General features: G+C 58.2%; 1 protein-coding gene across 4 annotated transcripts in view; it reads left to right on the top strand.

The window, feature by feature from the left end:
• OBSCN (obscurin, cytoskeletal calmodulin and titin-interacting RhoGEF) overlaps positions 1-20,905 on the top strand; it is a 105,580-nt gene that overhangs the window by 54,184 nt on the left and 30,491 nt on the right. For all 4 annotated transcript variants that reach the window (XM_046666252.1, XM_046666249.1, XM_046666251.1 and 1 more), the window contains 24 exons: positions 276-563; positions 694-972; positions 1,680-2,053; positions 3,216-4,086; positions 4,669-4,947; positions 11,729-11,807; positions 12,028-12,149; positions 12,315-12,512; positions 13,115-13,147; positions 13,411-13,509; positions 13,667-13,885; positions 14,344-14,416; positions 14,741-14,808; positions 16,047-16,166; positions 16,297-16,436; positions 16,792-16,992; positions 17,110-17,192; positions 17,432-17,605; positions 18,317-18,473; positions 18,809-18,925; positions 19,005-19,169; positions 19,266-19,424; positions 19,563-19,740; positions 20,290-20,403. In XM_046666252.1, the coding sequence (XP_046522208.1) occupies positions 276-563; positions 694-972; positions 1,680-2,053; positions 3,216-4,086; positions 4,669-4,947; positions 11,729-11,807; positions 12,028-12,149; positions 12,315-12,512; positions 13,115-13,147; positions 13,411-13,509; positions 13,667-13,885; positions 14,344-14,416; positions 14,741-14,808; positions 16,047-16,166; positions 16,297-16,436; positions 16,792-16,992; positions 17,110-17,192; positions 17,432-17,605; positions 18,317-18,473; positions 18,809-18,925; positions 19,005-19,169; positions 19,266-19,424; positions 19,563-19,740; positions 20,290-20,403 (4,590 nt within the window). The remainder of the gene's footprint in view (positions 1-275; positions 564-693; positions 973-1,679; positions 2,054-3,215; positions 4,087-4,668; positions 4,948-11,728; positions 11,808-12,027; positions 12,150-12,314; positions 12,513-13,114; positions 13,148-13,410; positions 13,510-13,666; positions 13,886-14,343; positions 14,417-14,740; positions 14,809-16,046; positions 16,167-16,296; positions 16,437-16,791; positions 16,993-17,109; positions 17,193-17,431; positions 17,606-18,316; positions 18,474-18,808; positions 18,926-19,004; positions 19,170-19,265; positions 19,425-19,562; positions 19,741-20,289; positions 20,404-20,905) is intronic.

The raw sequence follows: 20,905 nt of genomic DNA, 5'->3' as shown, positions 1-20,905 counted from the left end.
GCCTCCCGCTGCAGCTGGGGTCCAGGGCTCTGCGGGGCGGGGCGGGAAATTTCAGCCCCTGAGGCTCCTGGGGGCTCCCCGCGGCCCCCACGCTGGGCGGGCTGTAGGTACACAGTCTCGCTGTGACTCCAGCACACGACCCTGGCTCCCTGAGACGGCCGGGCGCCGGGCACAGCGGCTCACAGGCCTGGGGGCAGCCCGCCCAGCGCCCACACTTGGCCGGGACCAGATCCCAGGGCGGGCGGGGCTGGGGCTGACCGGGACCCTCCCCACAGGCCTCCCCGACCCTCCCGAGGACGCCGAGGTGGTGGGGCGCAGCGGCCGCTCCGTGACGCTGTCCTGGGTGGCGCCCGCGAGCGACGGCGGCGGCGGTCTCTGCGGCTATCGGGTGGAGATGAAGGCGGCGGCCACGGGCGAGTGGCGGCTGTGCCACGAGCTGGTGCCGGGGCCCGAGTGTGTGGTCGACGGCCTGGCGCCCGGGGAGACCTACCGCTTCCGCGTGGCAGCCGTGGGCCCCGCGGGCGCCGGGGAGCCGGTGCACCTGCCCCAGATGGTGAGGCTCGGTGAGTTGTGCCCTCGGCCGCTGGTGAGGGTGGGGCCCGCCTGGAGCGCTCACAGCCTCCCAAGTCACCGGGGGAGCCTGGGGTGCGTCCTTGCTGATGCGCCCTCCCTGCCGGGACGCTGTTCCCGCAGAGCCTCTGGAGCCCACGCCTGCGCCTGCGCCCACCGTTCCGGAGAGCCTGCAGGTGGCAGCCGGCGAGGAAGTGCGTCTGGAGTGCGAGGTCTCTGAGGCAGGGGAGGTCCTCTGGCTGAAAGGGATGGAGCCCATCCAGCCCAATGGACGCTTCCAGGTTCTCACCCACGGTCAGCGGCAGACGCTAGTGATCCGTGGCTTCTCCGCGGAGGACCAGGGCGAGTACCGCTGTGGCACTATCCAAGGACCGGCCTCCACCGAGGCTGCTGCCTTCCAGGGTGCGTCCTCTTGGGGCCCAGCGTGGGAGGGGCTGGGGCATCTGGGTGGGCTGGCCCTCCATGCACGGGGTCCTCCTGGGGAGCTCTCCTCACACCAGGGGAGATTGAGGTGGGAGTGGCTCAGCCCCCTGTCAGAACCCCTATCCCTGGGTTTCAGGCCAGGCTCTCCCTGAGCCGAGTTCTGGCCAATGTAGTCCTTGGTACTCACTTGTGGTCCCTTAAGTCCTCAGGCTCTTGCACTCTTAGCCCCCCTGCGCTCTGAACCCCCTTCCCCCTGCCCCGAACCCCCCCCCCCCCCCCCGCCCCCTCCCCCCCCCCCCCCCCCCCGCACTGACTCTGACTCTGCCTCCCCGTGTCCGTCTTCTCCCTACGCTGTGACAAGGCCCCGTGGGTTCCAGGCCTCCTCTCGTGCAACAGAAGCAGAAGGGCCCAGGCAGGCCCAGTCTGACTTGGCTGAGCCCTCTCTTTCCTGATGGTCTCGTACTCCATGCTGGAGGAAGGCTGGGGCCTCCCCTGGTCAGAGGGCACTGAGGCTTTGAGAGGGCCCTTCAGAGCCTCTGAAACCTCAGCAACATTATGCCATCAGAGTTCTCTGGGGGCCAGGCAAGCAGCAGAGGCCTGTTGAGGGGAACCACGGTCAGCAGCCAGTGCTGGTCTGGGATCTGGTCCTGTCCCAGCCTGGCTGACCAGTCTCCCGCCCTCCTTAGTGGTGCTGACCCCGGGATCAGGGGATGAGGCCCCTATGCAGCCCAGCCTGCCCCCTGAGGCAGCCCAGGAGGGTGACCTGCACCTGCTGTGGGAGGCCCTGGCCCGGAAGCGCCGTATGAGCCGTGAGCCCACGCTGGACTCCATCAGCGAGCTGCCGGAGGAGGATGGACGCCTGCAGCGCCAGCGGCAGGAGGCAGAGGAGGTGGCCCCGGACCTCTCCGAGGACTACTCCACGGCTGACGAGCTGACACGCACTGGCGAGGCTGATCTCTCGCATACCAGCTCTGATGACGAGTCCCGGGCGGGCACTCCTTCCCTGGTTACCTACCTCAAGAAGGCTGGGAGGGCTGGCCCCTCACCACTGGCCAGCAAGGTGAGGCTCCAGCTTTGCCTGAAAGGAGAGGCCTGGGTGTCTCAGATCTTCACCACCCATCCATTGTCCATCTGTGCCTTGTCCATCCACCATCTGTGCGTCGGCCCATCTGCCATCCATTTATCCATCTGTCTGTTCATCCACTGTCCATCTTTCCATCTATCCACCTACCTGTGTGTCTGTCATCCATCATCTAGCATCCATCAACCATTCGTGCATCATCCATCTACCACCCAGCCATTCATCCATCCACCATCCATCCACCTGTTCATTTATCCACCCATCCATCCATCCATTCTTCTACCTGTCTGTTTATCCACCCGTCCATCTATGCTTCTGTCCATTCGTCCATCCACCATCCATCCGCCCACCCATCCATCTATCCAGCCTTCTACCTGTCTATTTATCTACCCATCCATCTGTGTTTCTGTCCATTCATCCACACATCATACATCCATCCACCTATCCACTCACCCGTCCATCTATTCATCCACCATTCCTGCACACATTCACCCATTCAAAGGGTTACCTGTCAGCCTATCCATCTCTTCATCCACTCATCTACCTACCTATCTGTTCATCTATCCATCCATTTACCCAACCACCTATCCATCCATTGACCACTTCTGCACTTGTTTATCTGTTCATACGTTGATCCGTCAGTCTGTCTACCTACCTGTTCTTTCAACTGTCCATCTGTTTGTCTTCCACCTGTCCCACTATCTACCTATCCACCTATCCATCATGTACCCATGACACCCCTTCACCTATCCTTTCTCCTTCTACTCACCTCTCCACCCCCCATGCATCCATCCATCCACTTACCCATCCACCATTCACCTGGCTGTTGAAACTTTTTTCTGAAGAGCTGGAACTGGTTTCTCTGGGGCGTTCCTCACAACTCTGTCAGTCCTGACCAGGGTGACCATGTGAACTGATTTCAGGGAGGGTGGGCTTGCTTTGTGGCAATAGCAGGAGCCAGGCATACCGGCTCAATGAAGGTAGTGTGGTTGCCAGCAGGTAGGGAGGCAGAGTGGCATGCAGGGGGGAGATGTGGAGCTGGGGTGGGAGACCGGCCCCTGCTCCCAGCCCTGCCCTGTGTTGCCCTGCTCCATCCTTCCTCAACCCGGGCTTCGGTTTTCTGCTTTACCTGTACATACAGGTTGGGGTCCCAGAAGCCCCGTCTGAGAAGCCGCAGAAGCAGCAGGAGCAGCCGGCCACAGTGTGCCCACCGCCAGGAGAGCTGAGGGTGGAGGACCTGGGTGCCCCATCCATGGACCAGGCAGCTGTGAAGATCCAGGCTGCCTTCAAGGGCTACAAGGTCCGGAAGGAGCTGAAGCAGCAGGAGGGGCCTGTGTTTTGCCGCACATTTGGGGATGTTGAGGCACAGGTGGGGGATGTCCTGCGTCTGGAGTGTGTGGTGTCCAGCAAGGCGGACATGCATGCCCGCTGGCTCAAGGATGGTGTGGAGCTGACTGACGGCCGGCACTACCACATCGACCAGCTTGGGGACGGCACCTGCTCTCTGCTGGTCGCTGGCCTGGGCCATGCGGACGCTGGCCACTACACCTGTCAGGTGAGCAGCAAGTTTGGCCACGTGTCCCACAGCGCCCGCGTGGTGGTCAGCGGGACGGAGAGCGAGGCCGAGAGTTCCTCCGGGGGCGAGCTGGACGATGCCTTCCGCCGGGCCGCCCGGCGGCTGCACCGCCTCTTCTGCACCAAGGGCTCGGCCGAGGTTTCAGATGAAGAGATCTTCCTCAGTGCGGACGAGGGCACCGCAGAGCCTGAGGAGCCTGGGGACTGGCAGACCTACCATGAAGACGAGCACTGCATCTGCATCCGCTTTGAGGAGGTTGCTGAGGCCCAGCAGGCGGCCGCCCGCTTCCAGGAGATGTTTGGCACGATGGGCATCGGAGTGGACATCAGCCTCTTGGAACAGAGGCCTCGTGGGGTGGAGATGCGCATTGGCAGGGTGGCCCCAGCCCCTGCAGCACCTCCGGAGCCAGTGCCCAGCTTGCTGACCCCAGAGGCTGGTGAGTCTGCAAGCCACCTGAATTGGGGTGGGGAGAGAGGAAGGGCAAAGCTGAGCACTCGGGGAGTTGGCTGGGCTCAAGCTTCAGTCCGTTTACGGATGCAACCCACTGGGCTGGGAAGAGCCCTGACTTTGGGGTTAGACAGAGCTCAACTTACATCCCACCTCTGCCTATGACTAGCTAGCTTCTCTGAGCCTCATCGGTGAAACAAGTACGTGAATACTGACTTCCTAGAGGTTTTGGTCACCTGCACCATCATGTCTTGAGGTCTCTCTTCTCCAGTTCTGAGCCACTCTTGCATCTCCAGTCCCTGACGCCCAGCCCACACGACCTTGGTCTCCCCTTTACCTCCCTCTCCTCCCTGTTTCTCATCTGCTGTCCCTCTGGCCTCACGGTAGCTCAGGAACCAGGCTGGCAGAGAGAGGATTCTCCTGGAGAATGGGGAGAAGCGTTTAGCCACTGGGTCTGCAGCACTCCCATGGGAATGGGTGCTGTGCAGATCGTGCACATGGAACCCTGGCAGCTGGGGCAACTAGGGGGAGCCCAGGGCTAACTCCTGGCATGCCCTCCTGTCACTCCCAGCCCCCGTGTTCCTGACCGAGCTGCAGAATCAGGAGGTGCTGGACGGGTACCCTGTGAGCTTCGACTGTGTGGTGACGGGCCAGCCGGTGCCCAGTGTGCGCTGGTTCAAGGATGGGAGGGTGCTGGAGGAGGATGACCACTACATGATCAGTGAAGACCAGCAGGGTGGCCACCAGCTCATCATCACAGCTGTGGTGCCGGCAGACATGGGCGTCTACCGTTGCCTGGCCGAGAACAGTGCAGGCGTGTCCTCCACCAAGGCAGAGCTCCGCGTGGACCGTGAGTGCCACGGCCAGGGTTTGATGGCCCCAGGGTGGGCGGCATGGGGACTCCAGCCGGGAAGGACAGTGCTGGGTTGGAGGATGGTCAGGAGAGCGTTGGTCTTGGCCAGACAGGAACTGGGGCCTCAATGTCTTGTGGCCAATGGAGAGTTCTCTGGGAGCCCCCTGGGGTGGGGTGGGAGCCTTGTCTCCTTGAGAGGCGTCCAGACTGGGGAGGAGCCCAGCAAGGTTTGGAGGCGCCCCAGGGCGTGGTGGGTGGTTAATGTCACTGTGGGATAACAAGAAATGCTCATTTGGTCTTTGTCTCTGGTTCCTGGCCTGCAGCTCCTAAGTCCTTTAAAAATTCCTGAGTGACCAGGGTGGGCGGTGCCCTTCGTTCTAATGTGGTGACTCCTGCTGGGCCCCTAGACAGCTTCAGGATGGAGAATGGTTGCCAGGACCCCTACAAATAACGTCCACTAATTTTTGGCAGAAGTGCAAAAGCAATTAATTGAAGGAATAGAATTTCAGCAGATGGTGTGGAGTAATTTGGACATTCATAGGCAAAAAAAGGAACGTCGACCTTATCTGAAAGTTAACTCAAAGTGGGTTACGTACTTAAAGGTAAAATATAAAACTGTGAAACTTGCAGAAGAACAACAGGAGGAAATCTTCAGCACCTAAGACTTCTGAGACTTGGTAGTAAAGCAACACCTGTGAAAGAAAGAGTGGTAAACTGGACCTCTTCAGAGTTAAACACTCCTGCTCTGAGAAAGACTTGGTGTTAGGAAGGAGGAAGTATCTGCAAACCACAGGTCTAATAAAGGGCTTTTTTCTAAAGTGTATGAAGAATGCTCAACATTAAACAGTAAAATATTATTCAAATCCAGTTAGGATAGGAGAAAGGACACATCGGGACATTCTGTGGGAGGGTGCACAGGTGCAGCTGGGCCCACGGAAGGTGCTCAGCTTCGTGTGCCGTCAGGGAGAGGCAGAGCAAAGCCCCAGCGGGATGTCACTGTGCGCTGATCAGGATGGCTAGAGTAAGAAGTGGTGACAGCCCCAAATGCAGATGAGCACACAGAGGAACGGGATCCTCCATGCACTGCTGGTGGCGTGTAAAATGGGGCAGCCACTCTGGAAACAGTGTGGCAGTTTCTCACAAAACTAACCATGTAGTTACCGTACAACCCAACAATTGCTTTTTGGGGCATTTACCCCAGAAAAATGAAAACTCAAATTCATAATAAAACCTGTACCCAAATGCTCATAGCAGCTTTATTCCTAGTAGTCAAAAACTGGTAACGACCCAGCTGTCCTTGAGCAGGTGAATGGTTAAACTGTGGACGGCTGTCCTACGGAGTAGACTTGGCAAGGAAAAGGAACGCGTTATTGACATGTGCAACAGTGATAAAACAGCATTTTATTGCGCAAAATTAAACACGCATACACTCAGTGGAGTTTGGGTGAAACTTGTGAAATCGGAACAAGGTCAAGGGACATATCAATGTCCCCTTTTATAGTTATGAGAGGAGTTAACGTTGCTGGAACCTGGGTGAAGAGTGCGTGGGATCTCTGTTATTTCTTAGAACAGCATGAGGATCTACAATTCTCTCAAAATAAAAAGGAAAAAAGCTGTTAAAAAACTCAACAAGAACAACATACCAAGAATAAAGAGGAAACAACCTGACGAAGATCATTTGTAACATGTGAACTTGAGGGTTTTTTTTAAAAGCAAAGAACAAAAAAAGGTCACAAAAGAACAACAAAAAAGCCAATGTATGAAATAAAAAGTTGAACTGATATGTGAAGAAATGCAAATCAAAAACATAATTTTGTCACTCAAACTTCCAAAGATTTTAAAAAAGATAGTGAGTATTATTCTCAGGGGTTTCAGTAAGCTGCTGGTAAACAAATGTATATTAATGATACAATTTTTCAATGAAGAATTTTACCAAAACAAGTGTTTTAGACAGCTGTACGTCCCCAAAAATATTAGATGAACAAAAATATGTGTAAGTCTCTTGAATTGTAGTTATTTATATTAGCAAATAAAAACCTAATCTGGATGTCTACTAGCAAGGAATTGGTTAAACATTTTATGATAAAAACCCCACAACAATAACAACAGGTTGATCACCTTAAATAAGAACCCATCTTATCTATTTTTGCGGGCCATTCTCTTTCCATGCTTTCCATTCTGTTGTGTACATCCAGATTTCCGTCTGGTGTCACTTACTTTCTGCTTGAAGGACGTCTTTTAACATTATTTTTTGTAGTATGGGTATGCTGGAATTCTTTCTTTTGTATGTCTGAAAAAATGTGTTTATTTCGCTTTTGTTTTTGAAAGATATTTTTGCTGGTACAGTGTTTCTTTCCATACTTGAGTGATGTGGCTCCACCAGCTGCTAGCCTGCATGTTTCCACTGAGAAGTATGATGTCGTTCTTGTCTTTGCTTCTCTGTACATAAATTGTCTTTTCTATTTGGATTTTAAAGTGTTTAGATGTTTGCACACCATAAAATTCACCATTTTAAAATGTGCAATGTAGTCGTTTTCATGTATTCACAAGGTTGTGCAACCATCACTACCATCTAATTCCAGAACTCTTCCATCATCCCAGAAAGAAACCCCATATCCACTGTCCCTCACTCCCCAGCCCCCTGGAAACCACTGAACTACTTCCTGTCTCTTTGGGTTTGCCTGTTCTGAATATTTCATGTAAATGGAGTCATATGATATGTGGCCTTTTGTGTCTGACTTCTGTCACTGGGCATGTTTCCAAGGTCCATCCATGTTGTAGCATGTGTCAGTACTTCATTCCTTTTTATGACTGAAAAATACTCCATTGTGTCTGGACCGATCAAGCACACATTGGACGATGTTTATCCATTGATCCTTTGGGCTATTACGAATAATACTGCTGTGAACACTCATGTACCAGTTTTCGTGTGGACGTCCGTTTTCACTTCTCTTGGGTGTATACCTAGGAGTGGAATTACTGGATCATATGGTGACCCTATGTTTAACTTATAGGTAGTGATGGTTGCACAACCTTGTGAATACATTAAAACCACTACACTGCACATTTTAAAATTGTAGCTGTTTTCCACAGTGGCTGCCCCATTTTATATTCCCATCAGCAATGTACGAGGGTTCCAGTTTCTCCACATCCTCACCAGCACTTGTTATTGTTCACCTTTTCCATAATAGCCATCCTAAAGGGGGTGGAGTGGTATCTCATATGGTTTTGTTTTGCATTTCCCTAATGACCAATGATGGTGAGCATCCTTTCATGTGCTTATTGGCCCTCTGTATATCTTGTTTGGAGAAATATCTGTTCAAATCCTTTGTGCATTGTTAAATTGGGTTATTTGTCTTTTGATTTTGAGTTGTTAGAGCTCTTCATTGTGCGGGGTACTAGCACATATCAGATAGGTGATCTGTTATCTATTATCAGATGGATGATTTTGAATATTTTCTCCCATTCTGTGGCCTATTTTTTCCCTTTCTTGATAGTGTCCTATGATGCATAAAGGTTCTTAATTTTGAGCAAGTCCAGTTTATCCACTTTTTCTTAGTTTCCTGGTTCTTTAGTTGTCGTGTCTAAGAATCCATTGCCTAGTCCAAAGCTATAAAGATTTACACCTGTGTTTCTTCTAAGAGTTTTATAGTTTGAGCTCTTATATTTAGGTCTTTGGTCCATTTTGAGTTAATTTTGGTATATGGTATGAGATAAGGGCCCAAATTCATTCTTTTAATGTGGATATCCAGTTGTCCTAGTACCATTTGTTGAAAAGACTATTTTCTTCCATAAAGTTGTCTTGGAATTCTTGTCAAAAGCTAATCTCCATTAAATGTATGGATTTATTTCTAGGCTCTCAATTCTGTCCCATTGATCTAAACGTCTCTCTTTTTGCCAGGGGCTGCACTGTCTTGATTAGTGTAGCTTTGTAGTAAGTTTTGAAACCTAGATGCGTGAGTCCTCCAACTTCATTCTTTTTCAAGATTGTTTTGAATTTTCTGGGTCTCTTGCATTTTTATACAAGTTTTAGGATCAGCTTGTCAATTTCTGCAAAAATGGTCTCAATATTTTTTGATTCCTTTTTATCATTGGTTTTGAGTAATTTGATTATGCTTTTTTTTGATGTACTTTTCTTCATGTTTCCTTGTGCTTGCAGTTAATTGAGCTTCTTGGTATTTGGTGTTTATAATTTTCGTTAAGTTTGGATTTTTTGTTGGCCATTACTTCTTCAAAGGTTTTTGCTCTCCCCCCTCATTTGGGGACCTCAGTTACACGTATGTCAAGCCGCTTGAAGTTGTTCCACTGCTCACGGGTACTCTTTTCGCTCTTTAAGTTTCTTTTTTCTCTGTGCGTTTCATTCTGGGCTTTTACGTCCATGACTCTTTTCCTGTGTGACGAGTAGTCTGCTTTTCATCCTGCCCCTTGCATTTTTTTTATCTTTAGAAATTCCACTGAAGTCTTTTTAGTATATTCTATGTCTCTACTTAACTTTTCCAACACATAAGATACAGTTCTGTGCCTGTTTTAATGTCCATCTCTGCTGTTCTAACATCTGTCAGTCTGGGTCGGTTCTGGCTGAGTGACTTTCTCCACGTTCTGGGTCCTGTTTTCCTGCTTCCTCGCGTGTCTTGTGCTCCCTGACTGGACGCCTGACACTGAGTCTGACCCTGCTGGGAGCCGGGTATTTTGTGTTTCTGCAGGTCCTGTGGGGCTTGTTCTGGTTACAGTGAGTCTCTGGGAAGCAGTTCCATCCTTTTGGGTCTGGCTGTGTGGTTGTCGGGCGGGGCTGAGGCTGGTCCTCCCCTCTCCTGGGGCGAGAGCTTTCCTGAGCCCTCTGCCACTGCCCTGTGGACTGTTTCCAGGCCAACTGTGCAGCCTTCTGTTTCTCCGGCTCCATTTCCTCTAGCCCTGTCACGTGGCTCTTTCCTCACGTGCGGTGCAAATCTGTCCTCTGCTGAGTCCTCCAGGGAGGGGGTCCTCTCTGTGCAGCTTTCTCTTCTCTGGTTTTCTGTCCTATGGACTCCAGCTACCGTCGTCTCCCAGGACATCAGCTCTGTCTCCTCAACTCAGGGTCTGCCTCAGTTTCCCCTCCTGGGCCTGGAAACGCAAGGCAGGGAGCTTGGGCAATCATGGGGCTCACTTCTGTTTCTTCTCTCTAATGGATCACTGTCCTTCACTCACTTAATGCCCAGTGACCCGAAAACCATTCGGATGATTCTGTACCCAATTCCAAAGTAAGGGTTCTTTCCCCACTCCATGCAGTTCTGCGACTGCAGCGGGGCTCCCACCATTCACCTGCGTTCTGACACCATCCATCTGGACACAGCGTCAGACCCCACAGATAAGGGGCTCGGTCCGCGAGACCGCCCCACTGCAGTTGCCAGCCCCAAGTCCGGGCATCACCTGTGCTCCTGACCACGGGCTCCAGAATAGAGGCTCCCCGACCCCTCCCCGGTTGCTGGAGCAGCTCACAGAACTCAGGAAACATTTCTCTTGCTAGATTGCTGGTTTCTGTGAAAGCATATAACTCAGAACCGTCAGATGCAGAGACACACGGGGCAGGCCTAGGGAAGGGGCTCCGTGCTCCCACGCCCTCTCCAAGCACACCGCCCTCCTCCCGGCACCTCCACGTGCCCACCGACCTGCAGGCTCTCGGAACCGTCCTTTTGGGTCTTCTGGAGGTTTCATCACATAGGCTGACTGATCAAATCATGGGCCACTGATGATTGATTGAAGCTCCAGCCCCTCTCCCCTCCAGGGGTCTGTTGTGGGACTGAAAGCTCCAGCCTCTAATCACGGGGTCCCTACCCCTGGCGACCAGCCCCATCCTCAGGGGCTGTCCAGAGTCACCTCGTTAGCATAAGCTCAGGTGTGGTTGACAGGCTTGTCGTGACTGTCAAGACCCCTTTATCGCTCTCATCACAGGAGAGTCCAAGGGTTTTGGGAGCTCCGTGCCAGGAACGGGACAAGACCAAGTGTGTATTCCTACTGTAGATCACAGCATCCCAGGCATGCTCCGTATCTTCTGTTTGTTTGTTTTGGTGGTTTCAGCGGGGAGGGTGTCTTAGTTCGGCGGCTGTAATGAAGCACCATAGACCGAGAGGCTTATAAACGACAGTTTACTCCTCACGGTCTGGAGGCTGGAAGTCAGAGTCAGGGAGCCAGCGTGGTGGGCTCTGCTGAGGACTCTCTTCAGAGTTGCCGACAGCTGTCTCCCCGTGGCCTCACGTGGTGGTGAAGGGAGGAGCTCTCTGGGGTCTCTCTTATAAGGAGCTGATCCCATCCTGGGGGCTCCACCCCATGACCTCAGCACCTCCCAAAGGCCTCATCTCCCCATACCATGATGTTGGGGTGAGGATTCAGCTTGTGAATTTTGGGGGACACAGACTTTCAGCCCGTAACAGAGGGCAAACCCAGTCCCTGTTCCTCCGTCCTGGTGGCTGTGTTCTGAGGCCTGTACACGCCGTCCTTGCTTTCCACTGCAGTGGGACTGGGAGACGCTGCCACTGGCCCTGCTTGCCATTTATGAAGCCCAGAATCGCCTGGTATCTACAATTTGTTGGGTCTTACAGTCAGTTACAGGCCTGGAAACATGACGGGCACAGCATGGGGGCGGAGAGGGGCCACAGGGTAGCTGTGTCCCCTGAGACTTCTGACTCAGGCATGAGTCAGTGGCTCCCAGGGACGGCTGTGCAGTGGAAACCTGGTGGCCTCTAGGGGGCCGTGTGGGGGCAGATGGGTGCAGGCCTTGCTCCAGCTGCCCTTTCATCCCCAGTGACCAGCACAGACTATGAGACGGCCGCTGATGCTACCGAGACGTCATCCTACTTCAGCGCCCAAGGCTACCTGTCCAGGTGGGGCCACACAGAGGCGGCAATGCCAGCCAGCTGGCAGTCCTGGGCCCTGGGGTGGGGGTGGCAGAGCTGGATTGGAATGACAGAATCAAAGTCCTAGAGCCTTCAGCCAGGATGCAGCAGCCAATGGGACCTCAAAAGCTATCTGTACCTGACCCTGGCCCCCTCCTGCCTCCTCACTGGTGCACTTCACGTTGCCCTCCTCTGTTCTCCCTGCCAGCCGCGAGCAGGAGGGCACGGAGTCCTCAGAGGAGGGGCAGCTGCCCCAGGTGGTGGAGGAGCTGAAAGACCTCCAAGTGGCCCCTGGCACTCGCCTGGCCAAGTTCCAACTCAAAGTCAAAGGTGAGGGGGAGGGGGCAGAGGGTCAGGAGCTGCCTCCCCCCAGCAGAGATCGGGTGGTCCCCTGCAGCCCAGGGGTCTCTGAGGCACCCCCTCCCTGGGCCATGTGGAGGGCAGAGTGCCCACTGGCTGACAGCTCTGTGCTGACCTCTCCCCTTGTGGCCCCAGGCTACCCAGCCCCCCGCCTGTACTGGTTCAAAGATGGGCAGCCCCTGACGGCGTCTGCGCACATCCGCATGGCTGACAGGAAGACCCTGCACACCCTGGAAATCCTCTCGGTCACCAGCGAGGATGCCGGCCAGTACTCGGCCTATATCAGCAACACTGTGGGCGCCGCCTACTCGTCTGCTCGGCTGCTGGTCCGAGGTGGGTGGTGGGGGACCCGGCAAAGGCTGGCGTCCACACCGGGCTGATATCCACCCACATGCTGGCTGGGGCCGAGCCCAGCAGTCATCACCCCATATGCAGAAGCCTCACAGGTGGCCAGAAGCCGGCCCCAGGGAGCGCGTGCCCCCGGGGGCATGGGGCCCATGCACGCTGACCGGGCAGGCATGCTGGCTGGTGAGGTAGACCCAGGCGAGCATGTGGCCCCCAATAGACTGTTAGGAATAGAGGTCCGAAGTTCCTCATTCTCCAGAGTTCTGAGCACTGCAGGGTGACTCCATATCTGTGCCCCGACCCACCCTGGACACAGGGCTCAGCGCCACCTGGGCCCCTTCAGTGTGACGTCCAAGTGCTGGCCCTAGGGTGACAACCCCGATTCCTGGGGTTGCACAGAGTCTGGTCCATGTGGCCTCTTGTCTCTCCACACCTGAGTGTGAATTCCAGGGCTGCACAGCCAGGCTCAGGAGAGGTGCTGTGCAGGAGCGGGCGGGCCGCCCTCGGCAACCACGCTCCACCCAGCAGCCCCACCAGCCCAGGGAGGGAGGCGCCTTCAGCCGCAGTTCTGACTTCTATGCCTCTTTTAGGCCCCAACGAACCAGAAGAGAAGCCGGCGTCTGGTGAGCCGCCTCTCCACGGGCAGAAGGAGGGGGGAGGGGGGCAGTGGGCACTTGGGGCTTTGCGAGAGTGTGTGAGGGGTGACCTCGTGGGTGGGCGGGGGGGCCTGAGCAGCTGGGGGCCAGGCCGTGGAAGTGGGACCACACCAGGGGCCCCTTGAGACCACGGAGCCCACCCCACACACAGAGCCAGGACTCTGTGCTGGCTGTTCCGCTGCACTGGGACACGGTGTGTGTTCCCCACCAGCTGCCCCCTGTCTCCCCAGATGTGCAGCAACAGCTGGTGCCGCCCCGCTTCCTGGAGAAGTTCACCCCCAAGAAGGTGAAAAAGGGTGCCAGCATCACCTTCTCCGTGAAGATCGAAGGTAGGGCGCTCCGGCTCCCGTCCCTACTGAGGACCCCAGGAGGTTCAGAGCAGATCCTGTGTCCCCACTGAGGCCCCAGGAGGCTCAGAGGCAATCCCCTTTCCCATACCCCGCCTCCCAGTTGGGGGGTGACTGCACTGTCCACTCCTGCCTGCAGGTCGCCCCACCCCGGCGGTGCACTGGCTGCGGGAGGAGGCCGGTGAGGGCGTGCTGTGGATTGGCCGTGACACGCCAGGCTACACGGTGGCCAGCTCCGGGCAGCAGCACAGCCTGGTCCTGCTGGATGTGGGCCGACAGCACCAGGGCTCCTACACCTGCATCGCTAGCAATGCTGCAGGCCAGGCCCTCTGCTCTGCCAGTCTGCATGTCTCCGGCCGTGAGTGGGAGTGGATGGCCGGTGGGGTGTGGGAGGGGGTCCAGGGCCTCCTGGGGGCAGGCTGCCCCTCCCCAGACCCCTCTCCCCTCGGCCCAGCCAGAGCTGGCGAGATCTGAGTGCAGAGCCCCAGGGGCCAGCTCCTATCCCCTGCCCTGTGGGCTCCGCTTAGCTGGCCAAGACCCTCCCAGAAGCCCCCTGCTGCCCCGAGTGGTTTCTTCATGGGCCCTCAGCCCCTCTGAGGCCTGGCAAGTCAAGCACGGAACCTGTTCCTGTCCCCACCCCCAGTGGGGGAACTGTGGCCCGAGCTGGGACGCTGGGCACAGCTCCTCCTCAGGGCTCTGGATGAACAGGGTCAAGGCCTCTGGGGTGGCCTAGACATCGTGGGCAGGGGTCCCGATTGGAATCAGCTCAGCAGAGGCCAGGGTGTCATCTGCTGGCTCACCTCGCTCTCCTGACAGTGTCCAAGGAGGCAGGGGCGGTGGAGGAGCAGGCCGGGGTGAAGGAGGCCCTCATGTCCACCTTCCTGCAGGGGTGAGTGGGGGCTGCCCAGAGCTGGCCGGCCATGGTGGGGCCGGGGGCAGGGGCCTGGGAGTGGGGTCAGTGCTGCAGCTGGTCAGGGAAACCTGCCCTGGACTGCAGCCCAGCTCTGCCCTTTGAAGGCAGGGTGGCTTGGGCCAGCCCCTGTCCCTCTCTTTGCCTCAATTTCCCCATCGCAAAAGGAGCGCTTTCCGGGGCCCTGACTGTGGCATCCCAGCCCCCTGTCCCCAGACCCTCTTCCTCTCAGAAGCTCCCGCCCACGGGTGCGGGGAGGTGGGGTCCACCCCAGGCCCCTCAGGACACCCCTCCCTCCTTTAGGACCCAAGCCGTCTTTGCACAGATGTCAGAATCTGCAGGTTTCACAGACCTTGCCGGGCAGAGGAAAGGTACCAGCTGGGTGGTATTCGCAGGGCCAGGGTGGCCGAGGGCCCCGATGCCGGGGTGGGATGTGGAGGTGGCTGCCCAGCCAGCAGGCCCCAGTCCCACGAGGCTCCTCCCAGACCGTGTGGCCCCAGAAATGCCTGCTTGTGTAGCTCTGAGCTGGGGCTCTCTGCCCCTCGTGACCCTGCTTCTGAGCCTTGGTTGGTCTTGGGGCCGTTTCTGAGCCTTGTGGATCTGGGAGCCCGAGGGGCCATGGGGATCCTGTAGCCTGGGCTCAGGGCTCATGTGCAACAGGCTGTGTGGACTCCTGGACCAGTCGGGGCTGGTCTGGTATGAGGCCAAGTGTGGAGATTGGTGCTGGGCGTGCCCTGGCAGGGATGCACTGTTCCCACCTCCCCCTCCTGTGCCTCCACGTGGGCCCCCACCTGTCCAGCTGCTGTCTGGCCACCCATGGGGGGCCTCCCAGCACCTCAGCGTGTGTGTAACTTTCTTATGGAAATGCTGAATTTGCACAGACGTAGAAAAGAGAGAGCTATGCTCCCTGCGTGCTCGTCATCCACCTTTGGGATCACTTCTCGGTTGACCACTTCACACTGCTGTTCCATGTACCGCCCCCCGCAGGCCCCTCGTTCACCCTTAACCCTGACTCTGCACAAAACATCCTGCTTCTGTCACGCAGACTCCAAACCTCCAAATCTCAGGTCCCCCAGCCCTCAGGCCAAGATTTGGGGCCCTGCCCCTGCCTCAGTGTCCAGAACCTGCCCTCGTCTCCCGCCATCTGGCTGAGCTGCCCCTGCCCCGTCCTGAGCCCCTTCCCAGACCAGCGGCGCAGTGGCCACTGAGAAAGGAGGCTGCACAGACCCTGCCATGGCCCCGTGGCTCAAAGCTCCTGCCCTAGCTCGATGGCCGGTCTGGCCTCTACCCAGCATGGCTCTCAGTGCCTTGACCGCTGTGCCCCCGGCTGGCTGCTGCCTCCTGGCCACTTGGTGTCCTTGACTGCCCACTGTCCCCCTGCCCGGACACTCCCCTGCGTTCACAGCCCCTCTGCCTGTCACACCTCGGCTCAGATGCCCTTGAGCCAACCCAGCCCCTAGTCCTGGTCAGCCCTCCCTGCTTCCAGTGGCACTGGCCCCAGGCCTGTGCATCCTCATCTCCTCGGACTCCTGAGCCCAGGACGGGCTGGAGGGGTGCTTGGGCACGTCTGTGGAGCATATGGCTGGCTGAGCTAGAGTTTGGCCCCCAGGAGAGCCCCCGGTGATGGAGGCCCGCAGCCACCTGTCCCTGGCTGAGGTGGGCACGGAGGAGTTCCTGCAGAAGCTGACCTCGCAGATCACAGAGATGGTGTCGGCCAAGATCACGCAAGGTGAGGGCGCTGGGTGAGAGTGAGGTCGGGGGGCTGTGTCCTCTCCCCACCACCCATGCCCTGGAGACCCACGGGGAGAGGGCTTGGGGAGCTGGCCCTTCCCGGGCGTCATGTGCCCTTTGCCCCCCAGCCAAGCTGCAGGTGCCTGGAGGTGACAGCGATGAGGAGTCCAAGACGCCATCTGCGTCCCCCCGGCATGGCCGTTCGCGCCCCTCCTCCAGTGTCCAGGAGTCATCCTCAGAGTCAGAGGACGGGGACTCCCGGGGCGAGGTGCGGGGGCTGGGAGGGGGCAGGGGGCACACACCTGAGTGGCCTACATCATCCCCATGATCCAGAACACCCCGGCACCTCCAGAGCTTCCTCCTTTCCTCTTTGGGGTGGCTCCACCCCACGCCCCTGATAGGGTTTCCATCAACAGAGAGGGGTGGGGCCTATTCTAGGACTTCACAGAATCTCCTCTTAGCTTCTTCTCTCCACTTAGTGCCAGAGGCTCTGCAGTCTGGGGCCTTGGGAGGCCCACTGGCCCCTCTCCGATCCCCCTCCCTGTGGGGTCTGTGGGGGCTGTCGGGGCTTTGGGAGGTCTGGCTAGCCCCTTCCTGGGTCCGACTAAGCGCCCCCCCTACAGATCTTTGACATCTACGTGGTCACGGCTGACTACGTGCCCCTGGGGGCCGAGCAGGACGCCATCTCACTACGGGAGGGCCAGTACGTGGAGGTGCTGGACTCGGCCCACCCGCTGCGCTGGCTCGTGCGCACCAAGCCCACCAAGTCCAGCCCCTCGCGGCAAGGATGGGTATCCCCTGCCTACCTGGACAAGCGGCTCAAGGTAGTTGGACAGCTGGTGGGGGGGTCCCAGGATAGTCGACCCCCCGTGAGGGCGAGAGCCAACCTCACTGGGCAGGGCCAGAGCTCACCACCTGCAACCCCTCCTGTTTCTCACCAGCTGTCACCCGAGTGGGGGCCTGCCGAGGCCCCTGAGTTCCCCGGGGAGGCTGTATCTGAGGACGAGTACAAGACAAGGCTGAGGTGAGGGGTCGTGGGTGGGGGCCACAAGGGGGTTGAGGTCCTGCTGGGCCTCTGAGATGCTAATTCCACAAGAGCCTCCTGGCCAGCCTCATGCCAGTGACACCTGTTTGATGACTCCGTGTGGCGGGTGGCCTTGGGGATGCAGCCATTCTGAAAGTGGGCGGCAGGCTGCACACCACGCGAGGTGCCCCCGGCTCCGAGCTGCGCTCCAGGGCCTGCCCCTGCATTGTCGCCTGCAGCTCTGTCATCCAGGAGCTGCTGAGCTCAGAGCAGGCCTTCGTCGGCAAGCTGCAGTTCCTGCAGAGCCACCACATACGGCACCTGGACCGCTGCCCCCATGCGCCCCCCGCCGTGGCCAGCCAGAAGGCTGTCATCTTCCGCAACGTGCAGGACATCAGCCACTTCCACAGCAGGTGGGCAGATGGGCAGGCCTACAGTGTGCACACGGGGACACAGACACGCAGAGGTGTATGCACACACCGACACACATGAGGACGTGTATATGCACACGGGAATATTCACATGCTTGCAGACACATGCACCCAGATACAAACACACGTGGACACATGTACTCATGGGGCTGGGACATGCAGGTATGGGCAGGCGTCTAGGAAGGAGAGAACCTTTCTGGACGTGACTTATCTGTTGGCCCCCCACACCCTGTACAAGGACACACGTGTCCTAGGACACAGGCGTGTGCACCAGCTTACCCAGTGAAGTGCCTGCTGCAACCCACGTTCACCGGCACGCCCCAGAAACATGCACACACATAGCTGTGCACACTAGCGCACACATACATGCTCTCACACGTGACACGTACACGGCACACACGCACCTGCATACTTGGGTGCATACATGTACGTGTCACACAGGCCTACGTGTGCATGCCGACACACAAGTGCACACCCACACCTGTACACAGGGCATGCATGCACCCTCAGGCACACCCTCACAGACTGTACACGTGTGCCTCCACAGTCCAACACACTCACTCTCACCCGTGGGAACCTGGCCCTGGGCAGGAGCCTGTTTCCTCCCAACTTGAGGGCTCGGGGCTGGGTGTTGGGTCGTGGGTGGGGGTCCTGAGGTCAGCCGTCCCCTGACCGCCGTCCCCTCTGTGGCAGCTTCCTGCGGGAGCTGCAGAGCTGTGACACAGACGATGACGTGGCCACGTGCTTCATCAAGAACCAGGCGGCCTTTGAGAAGTATCTGGAGTTCCTGGTGGGCCGAGTGCAGGCCGAGGCGGTGGTGGTCAGCACGGCCGTGCAGGACTTCTACAAGGTGCCCCCCTGCCCGGCTCAGGGGCCTGTCAGTGCCCCTGTCCCCAGCCTCAGTGCTGGCCCTGGAACTCATCTTCCCTGACCCTGCCCGGGCCCCCCAGACCTTCCCAGACCCCCTGGGCCCTGGCTTAGTACGGAGAGCAGGCAGAGCCCCCAAGCACTGATCACTTGTCAGTGACATGGGCCATCGCCCAGGGCGGGGTGAGGCCCTCCGGGTGCAGAGGCTGCCTGTGTGTACATCCCCAGGACCCCGACACCAGCTCTGGAGTTCTGATGACATGGGCCGTCCGGGGGCTGTGTGTTCCTGCCCTGAACCCTGCCCCGCGGTCCTTACAGAAATACACCGAAGAGGTGCTGTCGGCCGCAGACCCCTCACAGCCGCCCCCACCGCCCCTGCAGCACTTCCTGGAGCAGCCGGTGCAGCGTGTCCAGCAGTACCAGGCCCTGCTCAAGGTGGGCGGGCTGGCCGGGCGCTGCGGGCCACCCCTTGCCCAGCTGCCCCAGACCACAGCCTGACCTGTCGTCTCCGCAGGAGCTGATCCGCAACAAGGCGCGGAATGGGCAGAACTGTGCACTGCTGGAGCAGGCCTATGCCGTGGTGTCTGCCCTGCCCCAGCGTGCTGAGAACCAGCTGCATGTGTCGCTCATGGAGAACTACCCCGGCACCCTGGAGGCCCTGGGCGAGCCCATCCGCCAGGTCTGGGGGCGGGGCGTGGCAGAGGCCCTGGGCAGGGTGCATGGGGGTCTGTACCCCAGCCCGGCCTGGCTGACCGTGGGCTGACGGCTCCCCCAGGGCCACTTCATTGTGTGGGAGGGGGCGCCGGGCGCACGGATGCCCTGGAAGGGCCACCACCGGCACGTCTTCTTGTTCCGCCACCACCTGGTCGTCTGCAAGCCCAGGCGGGACTCGCGCACTGATACCTTCAGCTACGTCTTCCGGAACATGATGAAGGTTTGCGGGGCACCGGCAGAACTCGGGGGGCCCTCAGGGCGGGCAGAGGCCGTGTCTGCTCCTATGGCGGCGACCCCATCCGTGGTGACCGAGGCTCGGCCTGTGTCCAGGAAGTCACCCTGCGTCCTCCCCCTACAGCTGAGCAGCATCGACCTGAACGACCAGGTGGAGGGGGACGACCGCGCCTTCGAGATCTGGCACGAGCGGGAAGACTCGGTGCGCAAGTACCTGCTGCAGGCACGGACGGTCATCACCAAGAACTCCTGGGTGAAGGAGATCTGCGGCATCCAGCAGCGTCTGGCCCTGCCCGTCTGGCGTGAGTGCCCAGTCCTGGCAGCGGGGCTGGACGGGGGACTCGAACCTTTCAGCCTGGCCGCCTGCTTGGTTTGCATTAGGGAAGAGGGTCCATCCAGGGGCAGACGGCTCAGTCTCCCCTCCTTCAGCTCAGCTTCCTGGGAGCCCTGAGCCGGGGTGTCATGCTGGCCCTGACCCGAGTGTGGGGAGCCTCAGGGTCACTCAGGGGGGCCGCCAGCACAGGGCAGCACCCAGACCGGGTTAGGGGATGTGAAGGGCCTGGGAGCACTGGCTCTGCTTCCTCACCTGGAACAGAGAGAGGCTCCCCTTTCAACACACTCTCCTTCTCCACAGTCCCCCCCACGCCCCAATATCCAGCCAGCCTGCCTCCCTCACTCTGATTCCTTTCTGGGCCCAAGTGTGAGATCCTGGACGAAAGATCACCAGGGGTGGTGTTCGTAGCAACACACCCTTGGTCATGGGGCTTCTGGCCCTGCCAGGGGTCGCCTGAGGGCACTGGTGAGTCACCCACAGAGCACTCAGGGCACCATGCGTGTGTGCGTGTCCCCAGGTCCCCCGGATTTCGAAGAGGAGCTGGCTGACTGCACGGCCGAGCTGGGCGAGACGGTCAAGCTGGCCTGCCGTGTGACAGGCACACCCAAGCCCATCGTCAGCTGGTATAAAGGTAGGCCCCAGTGCCCAGGGACGCGCATCCTGCAACAGGCAAGAGCTGCCCAGAGGGAACAGGCTGGGCAGGGCCTGGGACCCAGACTGGGGCCTGGCTGAGGGCTGCGGCCTGCTCTTCCAGTCGCCTGCTCCGAATCACAGTCACCCTGGCCAGGGTGCACAGTGGACGCGGAGGGCATGCGTCGGTGTTTCCGACTCCATGACCCTGCTGGCCGCGGAGTCTTGCTCGTTAGCTCTCTTGTTTGACCAGTTGCACTGAGTGCCAGGTGCCGCTCCAGGTTGGGGGAAACAGCAGCAAGCAGGCCAGGCGGCCGGTCCGAGGGGGCCAACCTTCTGGGTGGAGACAGACGGCAAGCAGACAGACAAACGTGTGATGTGAAGTGGGGAAGTGACGTGGCCGGCCAGGGAAATAAGGCAGAGCACGGGGCAGGGTGACGGTCAGCCAGGCCCCTCCCAGGGGGCCTGTGGGAAGAGATCCGAGGTGGCCAGCAGGGCAGGGG

This window comes from Equus quagga, chromosome 7 (assembly GCF_021613505.1).
Source record: "Equus quagga isolate Etosha38 chromosome 7, UCLA_HA_Equagga_1.0, whole genome shotgun sequence".
Classification (NCBI taxonomy): domain Eukaryota; kingdom Metazoa; phylum Chordata; class Mammalia; order Perissodactyla; family Equidae; genus Equus; species Equus quagga.
This window is presented reverse-complemented; position numbering and strand designations above follow the sequence as displayed.